The 20381-nt window shown below is 27.4% G+C and overlaps 2 protein-coding genes across 3 annotated transcripts; one reads left to right on the top strand and one right to left on the bottom strand.

Annotated features, from left to right (window-relative positions):
* Positions 1-1348: 1348 nt before the first annotated feature.
* Positions 1349-3926, bottom strand: LOC100168891 (AMME syndrome candidate gene 1 protein). Its single transcript, XM_001948496.5, has 4 exons — positions 3305-3926; positions 2953-3063; positions 1870-2075; positions 1349-1723 (listed from the first exon to the last, which is right to left on the bottom strand). The coding sequence occupies exons 1-4, from the start codon at positions 3532-3534 to the stop codon at positions 1557-1559; spliced, it is 714 nt and encodes a 237-aa protein (XP_001948531.1). The 5' UTR covers positions 3535-3926; the 3' UTR covers positions 1349-1556.
* Positions 3927-9642: 5716 nt separating this feature from the next.
* Positions 9643-19919, top strand: LOC100166812 (disks large homolog 1). Of its 2 annotated transcripts, XM_001948543.5 has the most exons (19): positions 9645-9894; positions 10112-10243; positions 10798-10913; positions 12138-12218; positions 12285-12359; positions 12862-13113; positions 13182-13421; positions 13500-13587; positions 13662-13755; positions 13828-14041; positions 14118-14278; positions 14987-15236; positions 15304-15409; positions 15536-15619; positions 17047-17190; positions 17256-17428; positions 17528-17637; positions 17714-17805; positions 17873-19919. In XM_001948543.5, exons 1-19 carry the CDS (start codon positions 9873-9875, stop codon positions 17980-17982), a joined length of 2544 nt encoding a protein of 847 aa, XP_001948578.2. In that variant the 5' UTR covers positions 9645-9872; the 3' UTR covers positions 17983-19919. The 2 variants fall into 2 exon arrangements, with proteins under 2 accessions (XP_016660449.1, XP_001948578.2); XM_016804960.2 differs by lacking the exon at positions 15536-15619 and having other exon boundaries at positions 9643-9894.
* Positions 19920-20381: the final 462 nt, after the last annotated feature.

Here is a 20381-nt window from a genome sequence, read left to right as displayed (position 1 = left end):
CAACCAAGTGAAACATCTGCCTGCCATTCCTCTGCACACAGGTAAACCACTGAAGTACCAGCTTTTCAATGTGGAGTATATAGACGATTTATAGTTATAGGTTAAAAATATATAATTAAGTCAAATGCCAGTCGGAAAAATTGTTTGACAAATAAGTAAAACCATGTTTATATAGACAAACTTTCTTTGAAGTAAGTGAACACATATTAAGGCTTACAACACTTATATGAATATATAACTATTATTATTTATATAAAATTGTATTTTTAGACATTAATATATTCGGTTATTAAATAATACAACCAAGATAATTTAGATAAATTAATAATATATATTAACTCAGTGATAAAAATGTATATATACATATTAATTATTAACTATAATATAGTTTAAAAGTTCAATATTTAAATACCTAACTTACGTAAAATTAAAATGTTCTTTGATTTTTTTAGATATTTAATGCATTTATTATTATGGAAAGGTATAATTTTTATATAACTAACTTAAAAATAATTAATATTTCTATAAACACTAATGGCTTTTTTAAAGTTTTAAATTATAAGATTCTAAGGTTTTTAAAAATGTAATGATTAATATTTTCATATTATGTAATTGTTTTTTTCTTGAAAATAAATATTAAAAAAATCTTTGAAAGAAAATATATTAAATATTAACAATAATTGAGGAATAATTTCATTAATTCACTTAGTTGAGGAAAGACATTAATTTATATTTATTGAATTTGAATTAAGAGGATATCCGTGCACTATTTGTTTCCTGTCATTGATCCACAAGCAACATAGCAAATTTTTGTTCAGTAGAAACAATTTTGTGTTATTTGTTATAATATTAGAATGAATTGACTTATTATGAAACTTAAACTTGCAAACAGAATCTAAGTTTGTATGTTGGCTTTATACAATATTTAAATTTATCTGTGATAAAATAGTATTTTATAATCTAAAACAGATTATGTTCTTAATTTAATAGTTTGATAATATTTAATATAATTCATTCTAATATTAAAGATAACAACAAAAAATTGGTACAGCTGAAGGCAAATTTATTGTTGAGTAAGAGTTAAAAAAAAAGAAAACAAATAGTGCAAGGACATCCTTTAAATAAGTTTTATTGTCTGTTACAAGCATAATTTTAAGTAAAATGGAAATAACAATTCATTTAAAAATCATAATTAGAAATGTTTGTATATTAAATTAATAATTATTATATATTTTGAATGTGTATCTTATTAACTTAAAAAATGATTAATTATTAGATTATTTTACAAAAACCATCGAAAATAAGAAAATAAAATAATATCCTTTACTTTAAAATCACAACATTCAAATTATTTTCATAAAAAATTATTATTTTTTTATTGGCCGTCAGATTTTATGTTATGTTGGATAGTTATAATGAATTGGTAATGTTTGGTTGAAATACATTGATTGTAATAAAGGATGTGAATATGTTAAAATATGTATGTTTGGATGTTTAAAATTAGGCAGTGTTGGTATTTGAGGGGCCACTGCGTCTTCTTGGCCCCAAAGATGCTGCTAGCAACGTACAGTTTGCATATGGTTCATATAATCTTGGAAACTGACTGATACAGTTTCGCTTTGGTATCTAGTCAATTTTAAAGAACGACGAGTCTCAGGTGTCACATGACCTCGATAACCTCCTTTGCGCAGGAGTGAATCAATTGTTTGTATTTTGTCCCAGCCTGTGAAAAATAAATCCTAATATTACTGTTTTGTAGAGGAAAATAGGGAATTTATGAATTTATCAAAACTAATAAGTATAAACATTTTCAGTTTATATTAAACTAGAAAGATTAGTATGATTGTACACAACTATTATTTGTTTTACCTTGTTCTTCTGCCACTTCTGGTAAATAAGTAGCAGTTCGCCTCATTCCGCGTTCATTTTGAAATTCAATGCGTATACCGTGAACGCCGATTTCCCAATCGTTGTAATCTTTGCCTTCCTCGAAGTGTAACAATATCGATATTGTTACATGTAATCGGTTCAATTCGTCGTTTGAGATTGGTTTGAACCGTGAATCCCTCAGTGCACTGTTCAAGAAAAATATAAAATTTAAAATACAAATTCATACATTGAAACTTATTTATTATTAAATAAAAAATAATTGTAAGTTGTAATAATTCTAAATTATCCTTTTTGTATTTTCGGAAAAATTTGGTAAGTGTTAAAAAATATTTCAAAACTAACCACAATTCACAGTATATACAACCTAAATATGTATCTATTTTTTTTTTAATATATCAATGCATAAAAACATAATATAATAAAACAAATTTTTATGTGTTCTTGAGCACCAATTTGATTAGAAACTTTTAGCTGGACAATTTAACCATAGACATAATCTTTTATCATGTAAAAAATATTTATATCTGTCAATACATTTTTACTTTGGATTTGTCAGGTGACATTTTTCAAGTTTATACCTAGGTACAAATAGAATTTTTTTTTTACTACCTATTAAACATTTACAAAATATTAAACTTAATTTCTTGTTAAATTTTCTAAATTAAAAAATAATCAGACTAAAGCCAAGCAAACTTATTAATACATTTAGTACAATGAACAATTTTGAAACTGAAATGTGAGTCTGCGAGTAGTAAATTTAATATCAGATTTTAGGCCTTTTAATAACAAAATTTAATATGGTTTGCCAGGGCTTCAAATGAAAGTTCAGGGCAAAATATAAATAGATAAAAAAAGCCATGGGAATATTATTTTATAATTTTATAAGCATTCAAAATTATCAAAGAATTAAATTTGACATAATGTTTAGATTAAAAATCTAAGTTTTAAGTACCTCCTTACCTCTATATCTTAAAAAATAAACTTAAATAATCCTTAGATGTTAGTATTGTTTGTTGTTTTTTCATGTTTAATAATAGCTTAAAATGCAATATTTATATTTACCTTGTTATGGCGTATTCGCGTAAGCCACTGTGTAAAGCAATCGAATTGAATGTGCCGATGCATCCCCTGAGTTTCTTGTCTACTCCGGTCTCCCATGTTACAAACAGTGGACTACAAAATAATGAATTGCATTACTTATATAAAAACTATATTGAGTTTAGAACAAAGCCCCTACTATACAAAAAAAAAAGCGAAGAGGAAAACTGACTACATCATTATTACAACAGGTTATGATTTCAAGTGAAAAAGTTAATAGCTTTAACTACCACAGGTGCACATAAATGTTACCCAACATTTTCCTATAATTCAGTATTGCGTACGGTTTAATATTACCTTTTCCCATTGAACTTACAATGGGTCATTTGTGAAATCTGGTTTCTTTGGCGGCTCCAGGCTGTTAAGATAGGAGTAAAGTATATCAAAACAGAAATACCCCATTGCTGGGGTGGTGATTTTTTGAACTGCACCATCAAGTAGAGCCGTTGACGCACTGCCGCTACCACCGTTGACGTCCAACGACGCCTGATGATGGTGGTGCAGTTTCTGTTTCTTGGTGTTCGTTCCACAAGAACTGGACGACATTTTCGAAGTGTGAATAGAAATCGTATAAAAAAAAAACCGTATTTATACAACTACCGCACTAAACGATTACTATAACGGTAGAATCGTAGTTAAATAGGTACTAATCGTTATAATTATGAAAACAACAACCTAACGTTGGAAATAATAGAAATTTAAAGAGAAAAAAACTAAATGTTTTCAGTTTTGTTACCTAATATTTAATATTTACTAACTAGTAACTGGAGTCTGGAAAACGAGATTTTGTATTATTTTATCACAAAGGAAACAACAGTCAACAGTCAACAGCTGACTGACTGGGACACAATCGAGTACCTAATCAAAAATCATAATATTCCGTCTCTGATCAGTTGTTTTCATAACATGATTACATTAACGGTAAACCACGATTAGGGTATATTTGAAATTTTGAAATGTCATCTATTCTGTGCCACGAGTGCCCACGACCACAAATTAGATCTAATTTTCTATTATCTAAATATATTTTATATTATGTACTGTGTTAAAATTTGGGCCTCGATTGTTGGAATTCATTCGGGAGTCTCAGATTTTACCATTACTTTTTTAGTTACCTATAGGCTATAACATTGCACAAATTAAATAAAAATAAAAGATGGGAAAGTGTCAAATTTCCTTCTAATATACTATAGGTAGGCAGATAAATATAGTTCGATATCAATATTATATTATTGTATTTTCATTATAATGATAATTCATATTTGTATTCATAACTAATAGATACCGTCGCCGTCGTGCAAAAAGTGTCTAAGTGCAAAAAGTGAAATAATATGGCCAAATAGTTACCATTGTATTACAATCAATTATTAGACAAATAAATAATTAAGCTTTGTTTCTCGTTTTAAGCACATTTTGTGCTAAAAAAGAGAGAGTTTGTTATAAATTATTATATTCGAGTAATTTTTAAAAATTAAGAAAATGGGAATAGAATAAACTGGACGGTAAATTATTAAAAATAATGCAAATAGGTACCTCCTAATAGTAATAGAATAATATCTTATTATACCGATTAGGTTAGGTATGAATATAATATTATGGTATTATGGTTGTATACAGCTATCTGTTATACGTCAATATACTATAAATTGACGTATGACAGATTTAATATTAGATTTTTCCTTACCCTTAGCATTGTAGGTACCTACTTAATAATTTTTTTTTGGTTATTTGCTAGTAAAAAAAGGCGTATACTAAATTAGGAGCGGCACAGGGCCGTCGTTAAGGGTAGGCAGTGCTGGCATTTGCCTAGGGCCTCGCAATTCGCACTTAAATTTAAAATATTATTCAAAATTATTACATTTTTTAGTTTTGTATTTATATTATTATATTATTTGTTTAATTGAATGATTAGGTATACAATGTACATTTGTATTTTGTATGGTGACAAATATCATGCTGTTAAATTTTAATTTATATTGGGTACCTATTGTAGTTTAATTTAAATTTAATTCCAAACCTCGGATCGCATTGACTTATGTGGCTAGCGTTTTAACATTTTCACTAATATAATATAATAGCTAGGTACCAATTATTCCTTTTTCTGCGTAACCCGTAACATGCACTTCTACAGTTCTACGATTATTCTTAAGGGAGCATGTAACACTAAAAAAAAAGTCTTTACATTTTTTTAAATTTAAATTATTGTAGCTATCGCTGTATGAAATGATTTGCTAAAAATCCGATGTAAAATAAAACAATAATTTATGAAAAATGAAGAAATACTTTTGCAGCTAAAAAATCCAGGAAAAAAAAGTTTTAATTTTGCATCATGAATCATGATCAGTTAAATTTTGTTCTTAATGTATAATTATTATATAGTATAAACATTAAAATGTATAATTTATTTTTTTTAAATGTATTGTACATTATAATGTTCTATTTGAAGTTTACCACTTTAATTAAATTTTTGTTAGATAAATTTGTTTTTTTCTTTCAAATCTATAGATACATAAAAGAAGAAGTCCTGACTGACTGACTTACCATGCCTAATCAACCAATTTAATTGTACAGATATATTAGGTATAATTACTACACATTTTTGGTCATATAGACGACAGACGTAGGTAAGTCAGAGGGTATGTTCCCTAAATCTTAAGCACTATTCACGCTTTTGATTTTCATAGTTTAATAAGTAATAACTATTATTGATGGGAAATATGGAATATAGTTTTATTCTACAATAAATTATGGGGCCTCGCATTTCACAATTTAGATAATGCCTAAGGCCTCACCAATCGTAACGACGGCCCTGGGGCGGCATATTTATATTTGCTCCCCCATACATTGTCCTTTAATACGGCCCTGCTACTTATAATCAAATATAATGTCTTCAAAGTAAATAGAGTACCTACGCGTCATGTAAAATCAAATTTAAATCATCAACAAAAAATTCAGAATATAATTAATTGATTGAATAAAGTCTAGGCTTATTTAAAATTATTCTTAACAGATTAAACTTAGTTAATTATGATATTATGATATGATCCGTGGGAAAGGTGTGGTTTTGAAATCTATACCTATGCCCGGCCCCAAACACATGTGTGGTCTATTGAGCTAGTGCAATGTAAAAATATATAAATAATTCTAATATTATCACTTATGAAGATTGGGGACAATGAATCTTTTTAGAGGACATTTTTTAAGAGAAATAGAGGTTGTTTCACTCGCATAACTTGGTAATTTTTACGTTAAGAAGATTCGTTTTGGCGTTTTGCTCAGTTATTTTTAATATTAAAATTAATTTATCTATTATCAAACTTAAAGGTTTACCCTTATAACTCCATATAAATCTCAAGTGTCTACTGTTATTCGTTTTTGAATTAAAACAAAATAAGAAAATCACTACATGAAAAATCGAGTAATGTGTAGTAAAAATTTAAACTTCAAACGCTCATAAAATTTTAATTTGACTTTCTTATATAGACAATTTTTTTTTTGATTAAGGTAGATAACCTTAAAAGGAATCTTGTATTGCATTTAAAAATCTTAGATTTAAAAAGAAACGTTTTTATGATTTTCTAATTCAATATAATTTGCTCATTTTCGTGATTTTTTCTTATTTTGTCAAGATTTGAACTTAAAATGCTTATAAAAAAAAAAAATTGTGACTGAATTTTTAATATTTTTCTTATATCGTTGTATAACAATGTTTGAGGATCCTTGTATTATATTTTCAAGCTTTTTTACCCAATAAATAAATAGTTATATTGACATTCATAGAAAAAAATAAAATAAAATTATAAGCTGATAATATCCGTGAACAGTTCTAAACATATCAAAATATTTTGAAAATTTAACTTGCATAGAAAATGCGAATATAAACAACCAGTGAAAATGTCGTGTATTACGGTCATTACTCATTTGTTTTAGAGTTACACCAAAAACCAGAATCGATTTTGCGTAAAAATGTCCGTTTTTCCTTAATTTTCCTTTTGTTTTTTACGGCGCTTTTGAAAACTAATGGGAAATTTTTACTTTTGATCCCCAAAGTACCAACTAGATTCACTTTCCTATTAGAAAAGAAACTGTTGAAGACAATTTAAGCACCTTTACTGTCCCAAACGGTGTTGACACTATGACAGACCCAAAAATAAAAAAAAATAATAAATAAATTAAAAAAAACACAAACCATTGTAAAATCAATACATTCATCATTGCTGCGCTCAGAATCAATAACATTTATTTACGATACCAAAAGTTTTTATAATAATCAACAATATTATTAAAGATCCCAGAAATTAATACTTATACAATTTTCAACATTATATACAACATGTGTACAACATTATATCATTATATGAGTCATTAACAATGTACCTACAAACTTTCTACATATTATTTGTTATAGACTGAATTTGTAATTAGTTTTTAAAAAAGTAATGCAATACTTTATGAATGAAAAAGTAAAGAACGCGATAAAAAAAATGTCGGCTAATGCGAATGCAATTTAAATAAAAATATTCAATGTAACGAGTAACGTAATTTATTACTTTTCAAATGTAATTTACCCAACACAGCAGTGCCGTAGCCACGGGGTGGTCACTGGGGGCACGTGCCCCCCCCCAACATTTTTTTTAGCTTGTTTTATATTATATTATATGTTCGATAAAAATTAAAAGTTAAGACTGTCGAAGTGAACCATTTTGAAGGGGTCGGATTTAGCCGATTTAGGAAATATTGTACATCCATCGTTAGTACTAAATCTATGTGTGTAGTAACTGATCATCAGATCATTAGTGTGTGCGAGTTCCCCGAATGCTTTATGTAATTTAAGATAAACAACGGCTAAGATTATTGAACCCCATATATATATTGCAGTAATGTACATACGCGCAGTCACGTCACTATATTTTGTGATAAAAAATGTTCAACATACATGTGCCACAAAACTCCCAAAAAATGGAAGACAAATTCCCCCAGTACCAAAAGCCTTTTTGGCTATTTTAATTTTGAAAACATATATTTGAATTCCTTAATCTCTTTTCTAGATTATGTAGGAAATGGATTTATGATCTATAGTATTGTTTAATTAGTATTATAGTACCAGAGTAATTTTCTTTTTTTTTTCAAAATTCACTTTTACTTTTGAATTACTAAAAAAAAAAAAAAAAGCTTCCAACAAAACACACAAAAAGCGGATAAATTGTTATGTTTTTTTCGAAATTAAAATTGGATTTCTGGAAGTATATTTTATTCCGCTTATTGATCTAATTGCACAAAAAAACTACCAGCTTTCAACAGTCCTAATATAGTCTTGTATTTTTGTTAGTTAATTTTAATAATATTCGAACTAAAAATGGAATGTTTTGTTTACAATACATTTTGATATAATGATAATAATATTGATGAATACATTAACCTATGGTTTACAATAATATTGATACATTGTTATATTAAAATGTAGCAAATGTAGGTACCATACTTGTTAACATAAATATAATATAGTCATAAAACGAGTAGTAGATACACTTTATGAACAAAGGAGTCATAATTAGATATTCTAGCATTTTAAAGGCTAGAGAAAAAAAATTAAGTGCCTCCCCCAAAATTTTTTTCATGCTACGGCACTGCAACATAGTAAAACGGTAATTGAAATGTGTGGATAATGGATATGGCATAATACATTTCTGACTACCACGTCCGGTATATGTCCAGTTCTTCTGCTTACGGTCATAATGATTATAATATAATATATTAATTGATTATATTTATTTCATAGTAATATACTAATATACTATACAGTATATAGTATTTTTTTTTTTGTAGGATAAGAAACGGTTGGTTGAAACACGTTTGAATGTTTGGCAAGGATCTGTTGCTAAAAGTCCCGGGCGGCCACCCATCCAGGAGTTAGCAACACCGGCCTTTACTTACACTCAGAGCGTTTGTGAGGGACTGAATGAGAAAATTGAGCCGGCTGCCTTGTTTTGGTTGTCCGTTTTTGCAATTACCTCGGCACGAGTTTACTACTACTTCACGCAGTATATTATTTTTAGAATGCTGCATTGCGGCGACTCCGTTTTTTCCAGCTAACAATATTAATCCTAGGAATACATGAAATTTCATCTATTTTGTGATTTATCTATATACATTAGTTCACGGCACGCTGTATGTTGCTGTCTGTGGTAGGTTGGTTTCACGGGCAGTGGTGTAGACATGGTGACGTGTGGCAGGGGTAACATGTGTCAATAGTGTATTTTTAAACATCGTCTATTTTGAGGAACTAGCTTTCATCACCCGTCCACCACTGACTACGAAGAGTTTTCCGCAATCAAACAATAATTAAGATTTATAATATTAATTATGAATTATTATGGTTTATGGTCTTGTCGGGAATCCGAATCGCAGTCGACTAATTTCCATAAATTTAAATATTTTCATACATTACATTTTGTATTGTCATCATCATCATCATCGTGTTTGTCTTGCCCTACCCAGCTGCTGGCCAACTCGCATCAGATATTACACCGAAAACAAAAACACAGTTATAAAATCAAGTAGCTACAACTGCAATAACGTTACCCTCGCCATCGTGATTCGTGACCCACAAACGTTGCACAGCTGACGCGATTGATTTTTCTGCGCCGTCGCCCGTCTCACACTCTCACGCCTGACGAGTGACGTTAGTGCGTCGCCGTCGTCGATCCCCTTTGGTCTTCGGTGTGTGTGTGCGCGTGTGTGTGCGTCCTTCACTCTTTTTGGGTTATTGGCCATCGCCATTACTGCCTTGTAGAACCCTATTATTCGACAGTTTCGATTAAAACCTATTTCACAATACGAACAATAACATATTATCTACTTACACGACACTCAATACCCCGAAAATGCCAGTCTGTAAACAAGACGGTAAGTAATAAGTATCGACCATGTCATTGTTGTTCGAAAAAAACTAAAAACAATTTTCAATGTTTTTATATCGTTTGTGGATGTCGTGAAGCACAATAATAATATTATAATATGTACTAAAATATTATTTTACTATAAATCCATCATTTGTCGATTTTTTATCATTAGGTCATGTTTTATTTTATTTATTTATTTAATTTTTTTTTTTTTATCACAGAAACCCTTAGGGCCTTAGCCCTCCTGGAAGATTACCACGCAAAACTCTCTACTGTACCTGACAATGATCTTCAAGTCGTCATGCAGCTAGTGATCGGCGTCTTTAAGTCCAGGCTGTTTCAGGCACTCGTCGGTAATTCATTTTTATAGCATTGTTCACGCATCAACTACAACTAATTCTTATTTAATTACATTTAACCATAGATTTTATATACCTAGTCAATGTTTTAACTAAACATTTATTTGCAAAACTGATGAATACATATATGAATTATTTCACATTTTCACTCATGTTCATTAGCATGATAAATAAACAGGTAGGTAAATATGTGGAATTGCTACTCCAGAACTTAAAAAGAAAACCCTATTAGTCAATATATATATATATATATTTATAAATTTAACAGCTGTTATCAATGTATAGCATAGGCCAGCTTTAAATCATTCAAAATATTTCAATTATACTTATTATTATTGATTATTTATTAGTATACCTAATAGCGTATTAATGTTTCACTTTAGATGTAGTTGTAAATTGTGATAAAGATATCAACTGAAATCTGTGATCTTATCCACTCCCTCTTATATGTCAAGCGGAATAACGTAACATGACACTTCTTGCAATTATAATGCTCTACATATTGCTCTATCTTGATTCTTGACTCATATTGTTTTTGATTATTTTAGATATACAAGAATTTTATGAATTGGCACTCCAAGATGAAAGTCATTCTGTAACAGATGAAGATATATCAATTGCACAAAAATATATTATGGATCAATTTGATGCTAAAGTTGGTTTGGTAATTACAACTTACCATTTTAATTTCCAATAACAGGATATTTATTCCCATTCTTAGAAATATATTCATAATTTTTAAATAAACATAATACAAATAAGCGACAATGTACATTGTAAGTACATGTATCATATATGCATCTATAGAAAATGTTACTAATGATACATCTTAAGTAGTCCATATTAGCTCATAATGCTTATTAGGTCACATAGATTTAATGGTACTTAATGTAAAACATAAATATTAATAAATTATATTCATTTAAATATAAAGTTGAACAATATAAATTCCTAAAAATAAAAATCATAAGATTAACACGTTCAACGCCACAGTTGACGGGTAGTCGACATCATAAACATTGCCCAGGTAGCCGGTGTCAACTACTCGCCGATAAATATGTGTTCACTTAGATAATTCATAATATTGGCTGGCGTTGAGATAAGATAATGTTTTTAAATATATTTTAGGCAATCAGGTATTATCTCAAGAAGCTAAAGATACAATTGTTTTTTATTTTTGTTTATTTTTGTGTTGGTATTTATTTTTTCCCTGAAATAGTGGACCGAAAATATTTTGACGCAACATTATGCTTTGATAATTCTAGTAGAGCTTAATGTGTTAAGCTTTTCCTGCTCAACTATAAATAGATACTGAATGAAAATTTTTGTAGTGTAATACAATGTAGTACCTATATTAAATATTTAATTTTATTTATTTAATTTATGTATAACAGTATTCTTGTAGATTTATTTTATTTTGAAGGATATTTATAAATTTAATAAATTGTTTTGTTAATTTTATTTAGGATATGTTTAGAGCATGACATATCTGATAAAAATGGCCCCCATGTTTTTTTACATTTTGGAAATAGAGTAAGAAATATACACAAATTTTCAACTGTATTTTTTTGATAGCTATTTATGTATAGTATTTTTATTTGATCATGATTTTCAACATTCTTAAAATCACAACCAATGAGTTAGTTGGTATTCAACGTGTTAACATTACATAATATACAAGATTATACATACAACTTAAACAAACTCTAATAAATTGCATTGAAATATATTCCTCATAAAAACTAGGATTGTGGTTGTTAATTTTTTTATTATAATATTTTAAACATTATTTTAATATTTTATGTAAAATTAAAACAATTATGCTTATATACGTAGCTTAAATAATATGTTATTAATAATTCTAATTATTAAATATGTGTCTTAACAGAGTGATCTTAGTTTTCAACCTTTAGAAACTGAATGTCATCGAGATTATAAAAAGAAAGAACTTGTGGATATAAGTTGTCAAGTATGTGTTTAGAAAAAAAATATATATTTTATGTTAATTTATACTTATGATTTTTTTTTTGTATAGATTAATGGGCTGAGTGGACATACTGGTAATCAGTCGTGTGGCGATGCTACTGAACAAGAATCTAATCTTGAAACTGTAAGTGTATTCTAATTTCTAATATAATTCAATATTTCAATAATTGTTAATTATGGGAGCTTTAGTAATTTAGAAAGTAGAAATACAAAAAGTACATTTTTAGAACAAATATTTGGTTCCTATAACAGCGGACATAAATATACATCACTTTGTTTTTATTTCGGGCGATTTTGATGCTGGAAATTCAAATGTTAAAAAATTATAACCTAACCTAACCTACCCTAATCTGAATTAATCAAGCATTTTAATTTCATAATTTATCTACCAAATGTATTGATCTTTAAACTAACAAAGATATTCTAATGTTTATATATTTATTTAATTATTTATATTTTTATTTGTAATTGGTCACAACCACAATTATTCAAGACAGTAGTACTAATACTATCTTAAATCGTGGGCACAACATTTTTCTGTTTAATTAACTGTACATTTTATTTTATGTACATTGGAATTTATTTTTTTGTAATAGAGAATATTATTACTATAAATTATTATTTAGGATGATGAAACTGAATATTGGGAGTATGATAAAATAACAGTTGAACGAGGCTCTGGAGGCCTAGGTTTCAGCATTGCTGGTGGTGTGGATTCAGAGTCATTAGTTCTTGTGACTCGAGTTAGTCCAGATATTGGTCCAACTGGTCTTCGTGCTAATGATATTATTTTAAAAGTGAATGATCAGTCGTTGGAACACGTTCCACATAGTTTTGCTGTAACTGCTCTTAAAAATGCTGGAGATGTTGTTACACTAGTATGTTTTGTTTTTCAAATTATTCATTGTGTATTTATTACTAATTTTTAATCTTTATGAACAATTAGCATGTAAAACGGCGCAAAAAGGATGCATTTGTTGAACCAGAAAAATCGTATACAGTAACAGAAATTGAATTAGAAAAAGAGGATGGAGGTTTGGGCTTCACAATAGCTGGAGGTGTTGGTAATGTTCATCTACCTGGAGATAGTGGAGTTTATGTTACAAAAATTTTAGAGGGTGGTGCAGCTCATAAAGATAGTCGCATGGAAGTAGGTGATAAATTGATAGCTGTTAAAAACACACTGGTATGTATTAATTTAAAATTGTTTGTTCTCATAAATAATAATAATTCTTGAATGATCATTCTTTGTACTTATTTATAGAATGGTGATGTAGACTTAGAAAATGTTACTCATGAAGAAGCAGTTGCTGCACTTAAAGAAACTGGCGATAAAGTAGTACTTGTCATTGGTATGTATATTTATCTGTCTTTATTTAATATAAATATACTTTTGTATTTTTATTTTTATTATTATAACTTTTAGTAAAAGAATCTCTTAGCATGCGTTATATAAAACCAAAAACACCAATTAAATCCAGCATTTCGTCAAAATCAAGCAGTGAAAATATATCATTAATGTATGTATATTATATATTATTTTAATTTCTATACTAACATAAATAATATATGGAAAATATGCAATTTTTCAGGCTTGAAAAAGTAGCTACTATTCGAAGGTCTGATGAAGGATTAGGATTTAACATAATTGGTGGAGAAGATAAAGAAGGTATATTTATTTCTTATGTGGCACCTGGTAGTCCAGCTGATCAAAATGGAATTTTAGAACCAGGTGATCGTATTTTAAGTGTTAATGCAATCGACATGCTAAATGCCACTCATGATGATGCCGCTATAGCTTTAAAAGTAATTTTATTTATTTTACATGCAATTTTAATAATTAGTTGAATATAGTTTTTAAAAGTTTTTAATTTTTCTTTAGGGTGACGGACCAATTGTTACTATTATAGCTCAACAACGGCCAGAAGAATATCATAGGCTCCAAATTAAATTAGCAGATATTAAAGAACAATTAATGAAAAAAGCTATTGTGTCTTCAAGCACATTACCAAGACCTTCTCAAAAATTACAGTTATTTGTCAGGTATTTGGTTTTAAATTACAGTTAAAAGATTAAAATAGGGTTTGCCATTGTCCATTATATGACGTTATCAGTGCTCATGCGAGGTAGGCAATTTCTGGCCTACCGGAAAATATTTGTACAATTTAGTACCAGGGCTGAAGTCATGGGTCTACCGGGAAATCCCGATTTCCCGGTGAGCCTATCTGCCCATGTCAGTGTTCAACTTTTTAAAAACCCGATGTGTATTCTTATAGGTCACTATCAACCCAAAATTATTTTTATTTATTCAAATACTACTGTAAATACTTTTTGAAAAAATTATTTCAAATACGTATTTTTTAAATATTATTTTTTCATTATTTTATTCATTAAAAAATAGTTTTTAATAAAAAATATTTTAATAGTTTTTGAATACAGGGGTGTAGCCAGGTCCAAATTTTTAACATGCAAAAATTATACAATCAGTGGTTTTTACCTTAAGAACTTTAAATTTGTCAATAAGTGGGAGAATTTACTACAAAAAATGTAGCTAATTAATACTATTTAATATGTATAATTATAATTTTATTAAAAATGCAATATCAATATTTAATATATATTTTAATTTTAATATACATCTAAAAAAACATGGATTTTAATTAATTTTTAAATCCATGTATTCTGTATATAATATGTATTTTAATAAATAATAACTAATAAGTAATCATTAACCCTATGTATAATATTTAGAGCTTTGTTTGATTACGATCCAAACCGAGATGATGGCCTCCCAAGCCGTGGCATATCATTTACATATGGTAGCATTCTACACATACTTAATGCTAATGATGATGAATGGTGGCAAGCTAAAAAGTTGGTTCCGGCTGGTGAAGAGGATCGTATTGGTATTGTACCTTCAAAAAAGCGTTGGGAACGAAAACAAAAGTCCAGAGATCGTACAGTTAAATTTCAAGGACATGTTCCTGTTCTTATTGATAAAGTAAATACTTTTTACTGTGCTCTACTGTTCTATACATGCTAAAAAAAATGTATTTTATTTTATTTAGACTTCCACTTTGGAAAAAAAAAAGAAAAATTTTGCTTTAAGTCGAATGTTTCCATTCATGCGTAGTAAAGCAGATCGTTTGGAATGTACTGGAACAGACCAAGATCGTAAGTATTATTTTTCCTTTCAGTATCATATTCAAAAATGGTTTAAGAGATTCCCCATTGAATCTGGTTGAATTATTCTTCTCTCTTCCTTTTATACATAATGTACAGTAAACATTGGGTTTACAGATTATATGCTTTGTTACACTCACGAAGATCCAACATCTGAAGGTATTAATTTAAGCAGCATAAGCATAATTGAACTACTTGTTGGTAAGAGATATTTCACTAGGTATATACATCCTTTCTTTCCTTTCATAACCATTTATTTATTATTTTTCATTTAATAGCATGAAATGTTTATGACTTAATATATTTTTTTATTATACTATGCTTTTTAAAACTAATAGTGCCCACCTGTTTGCATGATAACAACAGTTAGCATGTGGTTCGACAATTTACCTACACAAAAATCACAACAATTAATCCATTTTAGAAATCTTGTATTTATTAACATTAATTTTTCCCCTTTTGTATTATAACATTAAGTAGACTTCTAGGTATTTGGTTTAAATTTCATATTCAAGTTCATATTTAATAAAATTATACGTGTAATAAATTGTAATAAATTTAAAACTCAGCAGGCCAAATGTGTCACTAAGTCATATTACAAAATGACAATGATGTTAACCTCAATATTGCTTTATGCTGTTATTTAGTAAAAAATACCTTAGAAATATCTCAATATAAAAAAAATATTTTTAAATGAAAATTGTTTTTAGTTTATTACTTATAACAATCTGTTTATTTATTTATATTATATTATACTAAAAAAAAATTTTTTTCTAATTTTAAATTAAAATAATATTCATGTACATTTATGACGTATAACATTTATCCTTTTTTTTTTTTTAGAATATTTAATTTCATCAGTAATCTTTTTCTTCTTTTTTAGGTGTTGTATACAGTGTAAAATAATTATTCATTCAGATAATAACACAAAATATTTCAAACAGATAAACATTGACTGAAATTTGAATTTGTTGAGAAAGGTAGACAAATTTCTTAAGAATTTTAGTGCACACATGCGCAATAAAATTATATTTCTTTTAAATGGCAACACATTATTACCAAATTCGAATAACATTTTTATTTCATGCAACTGATAATTAAACTTTTTTATCTCAAAAATTGACTAATTCAAAGCTATTTAAAATTCAGGACACAATTTCAATAATAAAGCTTGGGTTTGCTAGGGCCCTACCCTATTTTTTCAGTCAGTCTTGTGATCGTGAGTTATACAATGAGAAACTTCGCCCTCCTCCCCATTTACTCCGTCTTTTAATAGTCACATTTTAAGTAATGGCTTTGTACTAAGCAAATACAGAATTTTTTAATTTCAACTTCAGGTAATCCGGCTGAAATATTTTGTGTTACTATTTAAGTTAAACATTGTATACAATATAATTTTTTTTGTATACATTTAGTAACAACAATTTAGGGCCATTCTTACAATGTCTGGTAAAGTGTCGGTTAACGCTAACCGACTGATAACAGATTTTTTTTCCGGAAGAATTCGGCCGGTTAAGTGTCGGTTAACTTTAACTGGACATTGTAAGAACGGCCCTTAATGACATTACATAAATAACAAATATATTTATTCACAAATTTAATTCAATATTATGTATGTTATATTTTAGAAGAACCAATTTTACCATATGAATCTGTTATTAAGAAAACATTAAACTATAGTCGCCCTGTCATTGTAGTTGGAATTTATAAAGACAAAATAAATGATCATTTAATATCAGAATATCCAGAAGAGTTTGGATCATGTGTACCTCGTAATTACTTATAAATTATTAGCTATTGATTATACAAATTATAAAATGTTTTGTACATTATATAGACACATCGAGAGAAATTCGGCAGGGGGAAGTTGATGGTGTTCATTATCACTTTATTAAATCACGTGAACAAATGGAGCGTGATATCAAAGAACATTTATTTATTGAAGCTGGTCAGTTTAATGATAATTTATATGGAACCTCTTTAGCTTCAGTCCAAGAAGTTGCCGAACAAGTATAACTAATATTTTCTTCCATATGTATCAATTTTTTTTTAACTATAATATTGTGTTATGAATTATTCTAATTTATTGTTTTCTTTAAATGTATATAGAACAAACATTGCATTCTTGATGTAAGCTCTAACGCTATTAAACGTTTACAAGCAGCTGACCTGTATCCTATTACCATATTTATTAAAGCGTCTTCTCTGGACTTTATAATGTAATTATTTAAATATTTAATTTGTTGATTTTAAAAATATAAATAATGGTAACTATTATTTTTTTTAAATATTCAGGAAAATAAGTGATAAAATGACTGAAGACCGTGCAAAAAAAATCTATGATCAAGAAATGAAAGTTGAACAAGATTATAATGAATATTTAACTGGTAAACAGATTTAGATAACATTGAGATATATTTTTTAATCATTGAATATGTTTTCATACATTTACAGCTATTATAAAAGGTGATTCGTTTGAAGACATTTTTGAAAAAGTAAAAAATGTTATTGATGAACATTCAGGACCTGATGTGTGGTTACCAAATAAAGATCTCACTATCTGAAATGAACATGCTAGAGTGTAGTGATTATTCTAATTGAAAAAAAATGCATAAGTATCTAATTACTTTAGAAGCATTTAGGTATAGATTTTCAAAAATTGATGATTATACTACATCATATATTTTAAATACAGGTAACATTTACAGGTCCTTTAAACCATAAATAAAAAAAAAACAACATTTTAATCCCCACACATATAAATGTTGATCAATTCTACTACTAAAGAACAAATATTTATATACAGGATTAAAATTATAGCATTAAAAATAATAATATTTTTTAATAGCATGAAGTTAAAGTAACTAATTTGTGTGAAAAAGAAGAAAATTGCTTTAGTTTTTCCTTTTATTCAATCTAATGTAATGATTATCTTCCACTAGTTAATATAAAATATAAATATAGTTCTTAAAAAGTATTTTATAATAATCATATTTGAAACAATTTTATTTATCATTTTTAAATCTCTGGAAACCAAAAACTTCCCAATAATGCAGTTGCCAATGACATTATTGATTGAATCGTTCATTGTTTTGAAAATTATTAAATTAACTTATGATCCCATAAAAAAACAATTATTATTTTTAAAAACTTTTAAAGTATATTTCATGTTTGGGGGAAATGAGTGAAGAAACTAATGATTTGGCAGTTAACAATGATTGTGAATGATATGTATTTTGTAGATTCTAAGCAAGTTTTGTCTTTAAAGAAATTTTGGAAAACAACAAATTATGTTGAAGAAATGTAAGCCAGTATAATAGTTATGAATTATGATTATTTTTAGGTAAACCAAGCTATTACTATAACTATTTTTTGAATTTAATGATTCATCATTGTCTTTAAATTTAAAGATATCTGCACCAGTCAACTTTTGTAAGTAATTGTTTTTGATCTTCCAAATGAACATTTATAATATGTCAATACTCATAGACCATACTATTTGTATATTTAAATTGCAAATATTAAGTTAATTTAATTTATTATTACTTCTCTAGTCCCGAAGCAACCACTTAAATGTTGTTTGATGAAAGTATGAAACCACATTGTTTAATTAAAATTAACTTGACTCATGAGTTCTTATTTTCAGAATATGTTATAGAGGAAAGATAAATTGGTTTTATTTATATACCACTATAAGTAAGTGTTCTTGAAAAGTAACAATAACTTCCCAGAGCCTTTAGACATGTGCTATATGTGCTATATGCTGTATTAAAAATGTTAATTTTAATATTATATATTCTAAAGTGTATCTCACGCCTAAAAATGTTAAACCAGACGATAAATAATTTATCTGGTTTTTTTTTAAATTAATTAATATTAACTTATATAACTTAAAGATTAAGCTCATTATTGTGTTTCTTTTTTAAACTAATAATAATATTTGCTTTCAATATTGTATTCATTTTATTTTTAATCATTTTAGCTAGAAAATATTTTAAAATGTACAAAATTATACAGAATTACACTTATCAGAAATTAAAAATACATTATTCTAATACTAGTTAGGATCTTATCTTACTTATGGTGTTAAAGTGGTTAAAAAACAGTTCAATTGAAAATGTATTTGATATTTTAAACTGAATATTTGAGTATAGGTATTACTAAAAACTAATATATAATTTAATTATTGAACAGATGATAGGTATGTATTATTATTTTATTTATTTAAAATTTAGTAAATAACAAATGTTGAACAATACTTAAGATTTATATTTAACTAGGTTTCCTATCAAGATTTATTACTATTCTAGTCATTGTTAAACTGTTGAAGTAATTTATATTTAAATTTGTTATAATGTACCTACTAATAAAATAATGGTTTATTGTAAAATTTTATATTACTAAGTTTGTAGGCAATATATTTATTGACATTCAAATGTAACTTATACTTTATTTTAAACATTAAAATGATCTATCAAGAATAGGTAACATCAAGAAGTTATCTGCTGTTTTTTTGTTCACTTTTCGCATTTATTTATTACATAATAATATATTAATATGTATAATATATTCCTGGTAAAGTGGTAACATATGTCGGAACTTTGTTATCTTACCGGACCCCCTTTTTTTCTCTAATTTATGTAGTTGGGTATACAGAAAACAATGGTTAAATCAGAATTTGGTGGTGTGATTTGGTTTCGAAGTTATGGCTTAATGAAGTTTCCAATACTGCGATTTTCAAGCTGCATATTTCTATTATACCTATAGGAAGTGGCTAAAGAATTGTTCTAGACGTTCTAGTCAATATTATAATATAACAATTGCGGGAATCATTGGAAAAAAACCAACTGAAAAAATGTAAATATAAATATGAATAAATGTATTAATTAACATGGTAATATTAATTTTAATTGTAGACAATTTTTGATATAAATCAATAAATGTAATAAAATATAAATAATAA

Source organism: Acyrthosiphon pisum, chromosome A2, assembly GCF_005508785.2.
Source record: "Acyrthosiphon pisum isolate AL4f chromosome A2, pea_aphid_22Mar2018_4r6ur, whole genome shotgun sequence".
Lineage (NCBI taxonomy): Eukaryota > Metazoa > Arthropoda > Insecta > Hemiptera > Aphididae > Acyrthosiphon > Acyrthosiphon pisum.
Note: the sequence above shows the minus strand (reverse complement) of the source record. Positions and strands in the feature narration are given on the sequence as shown.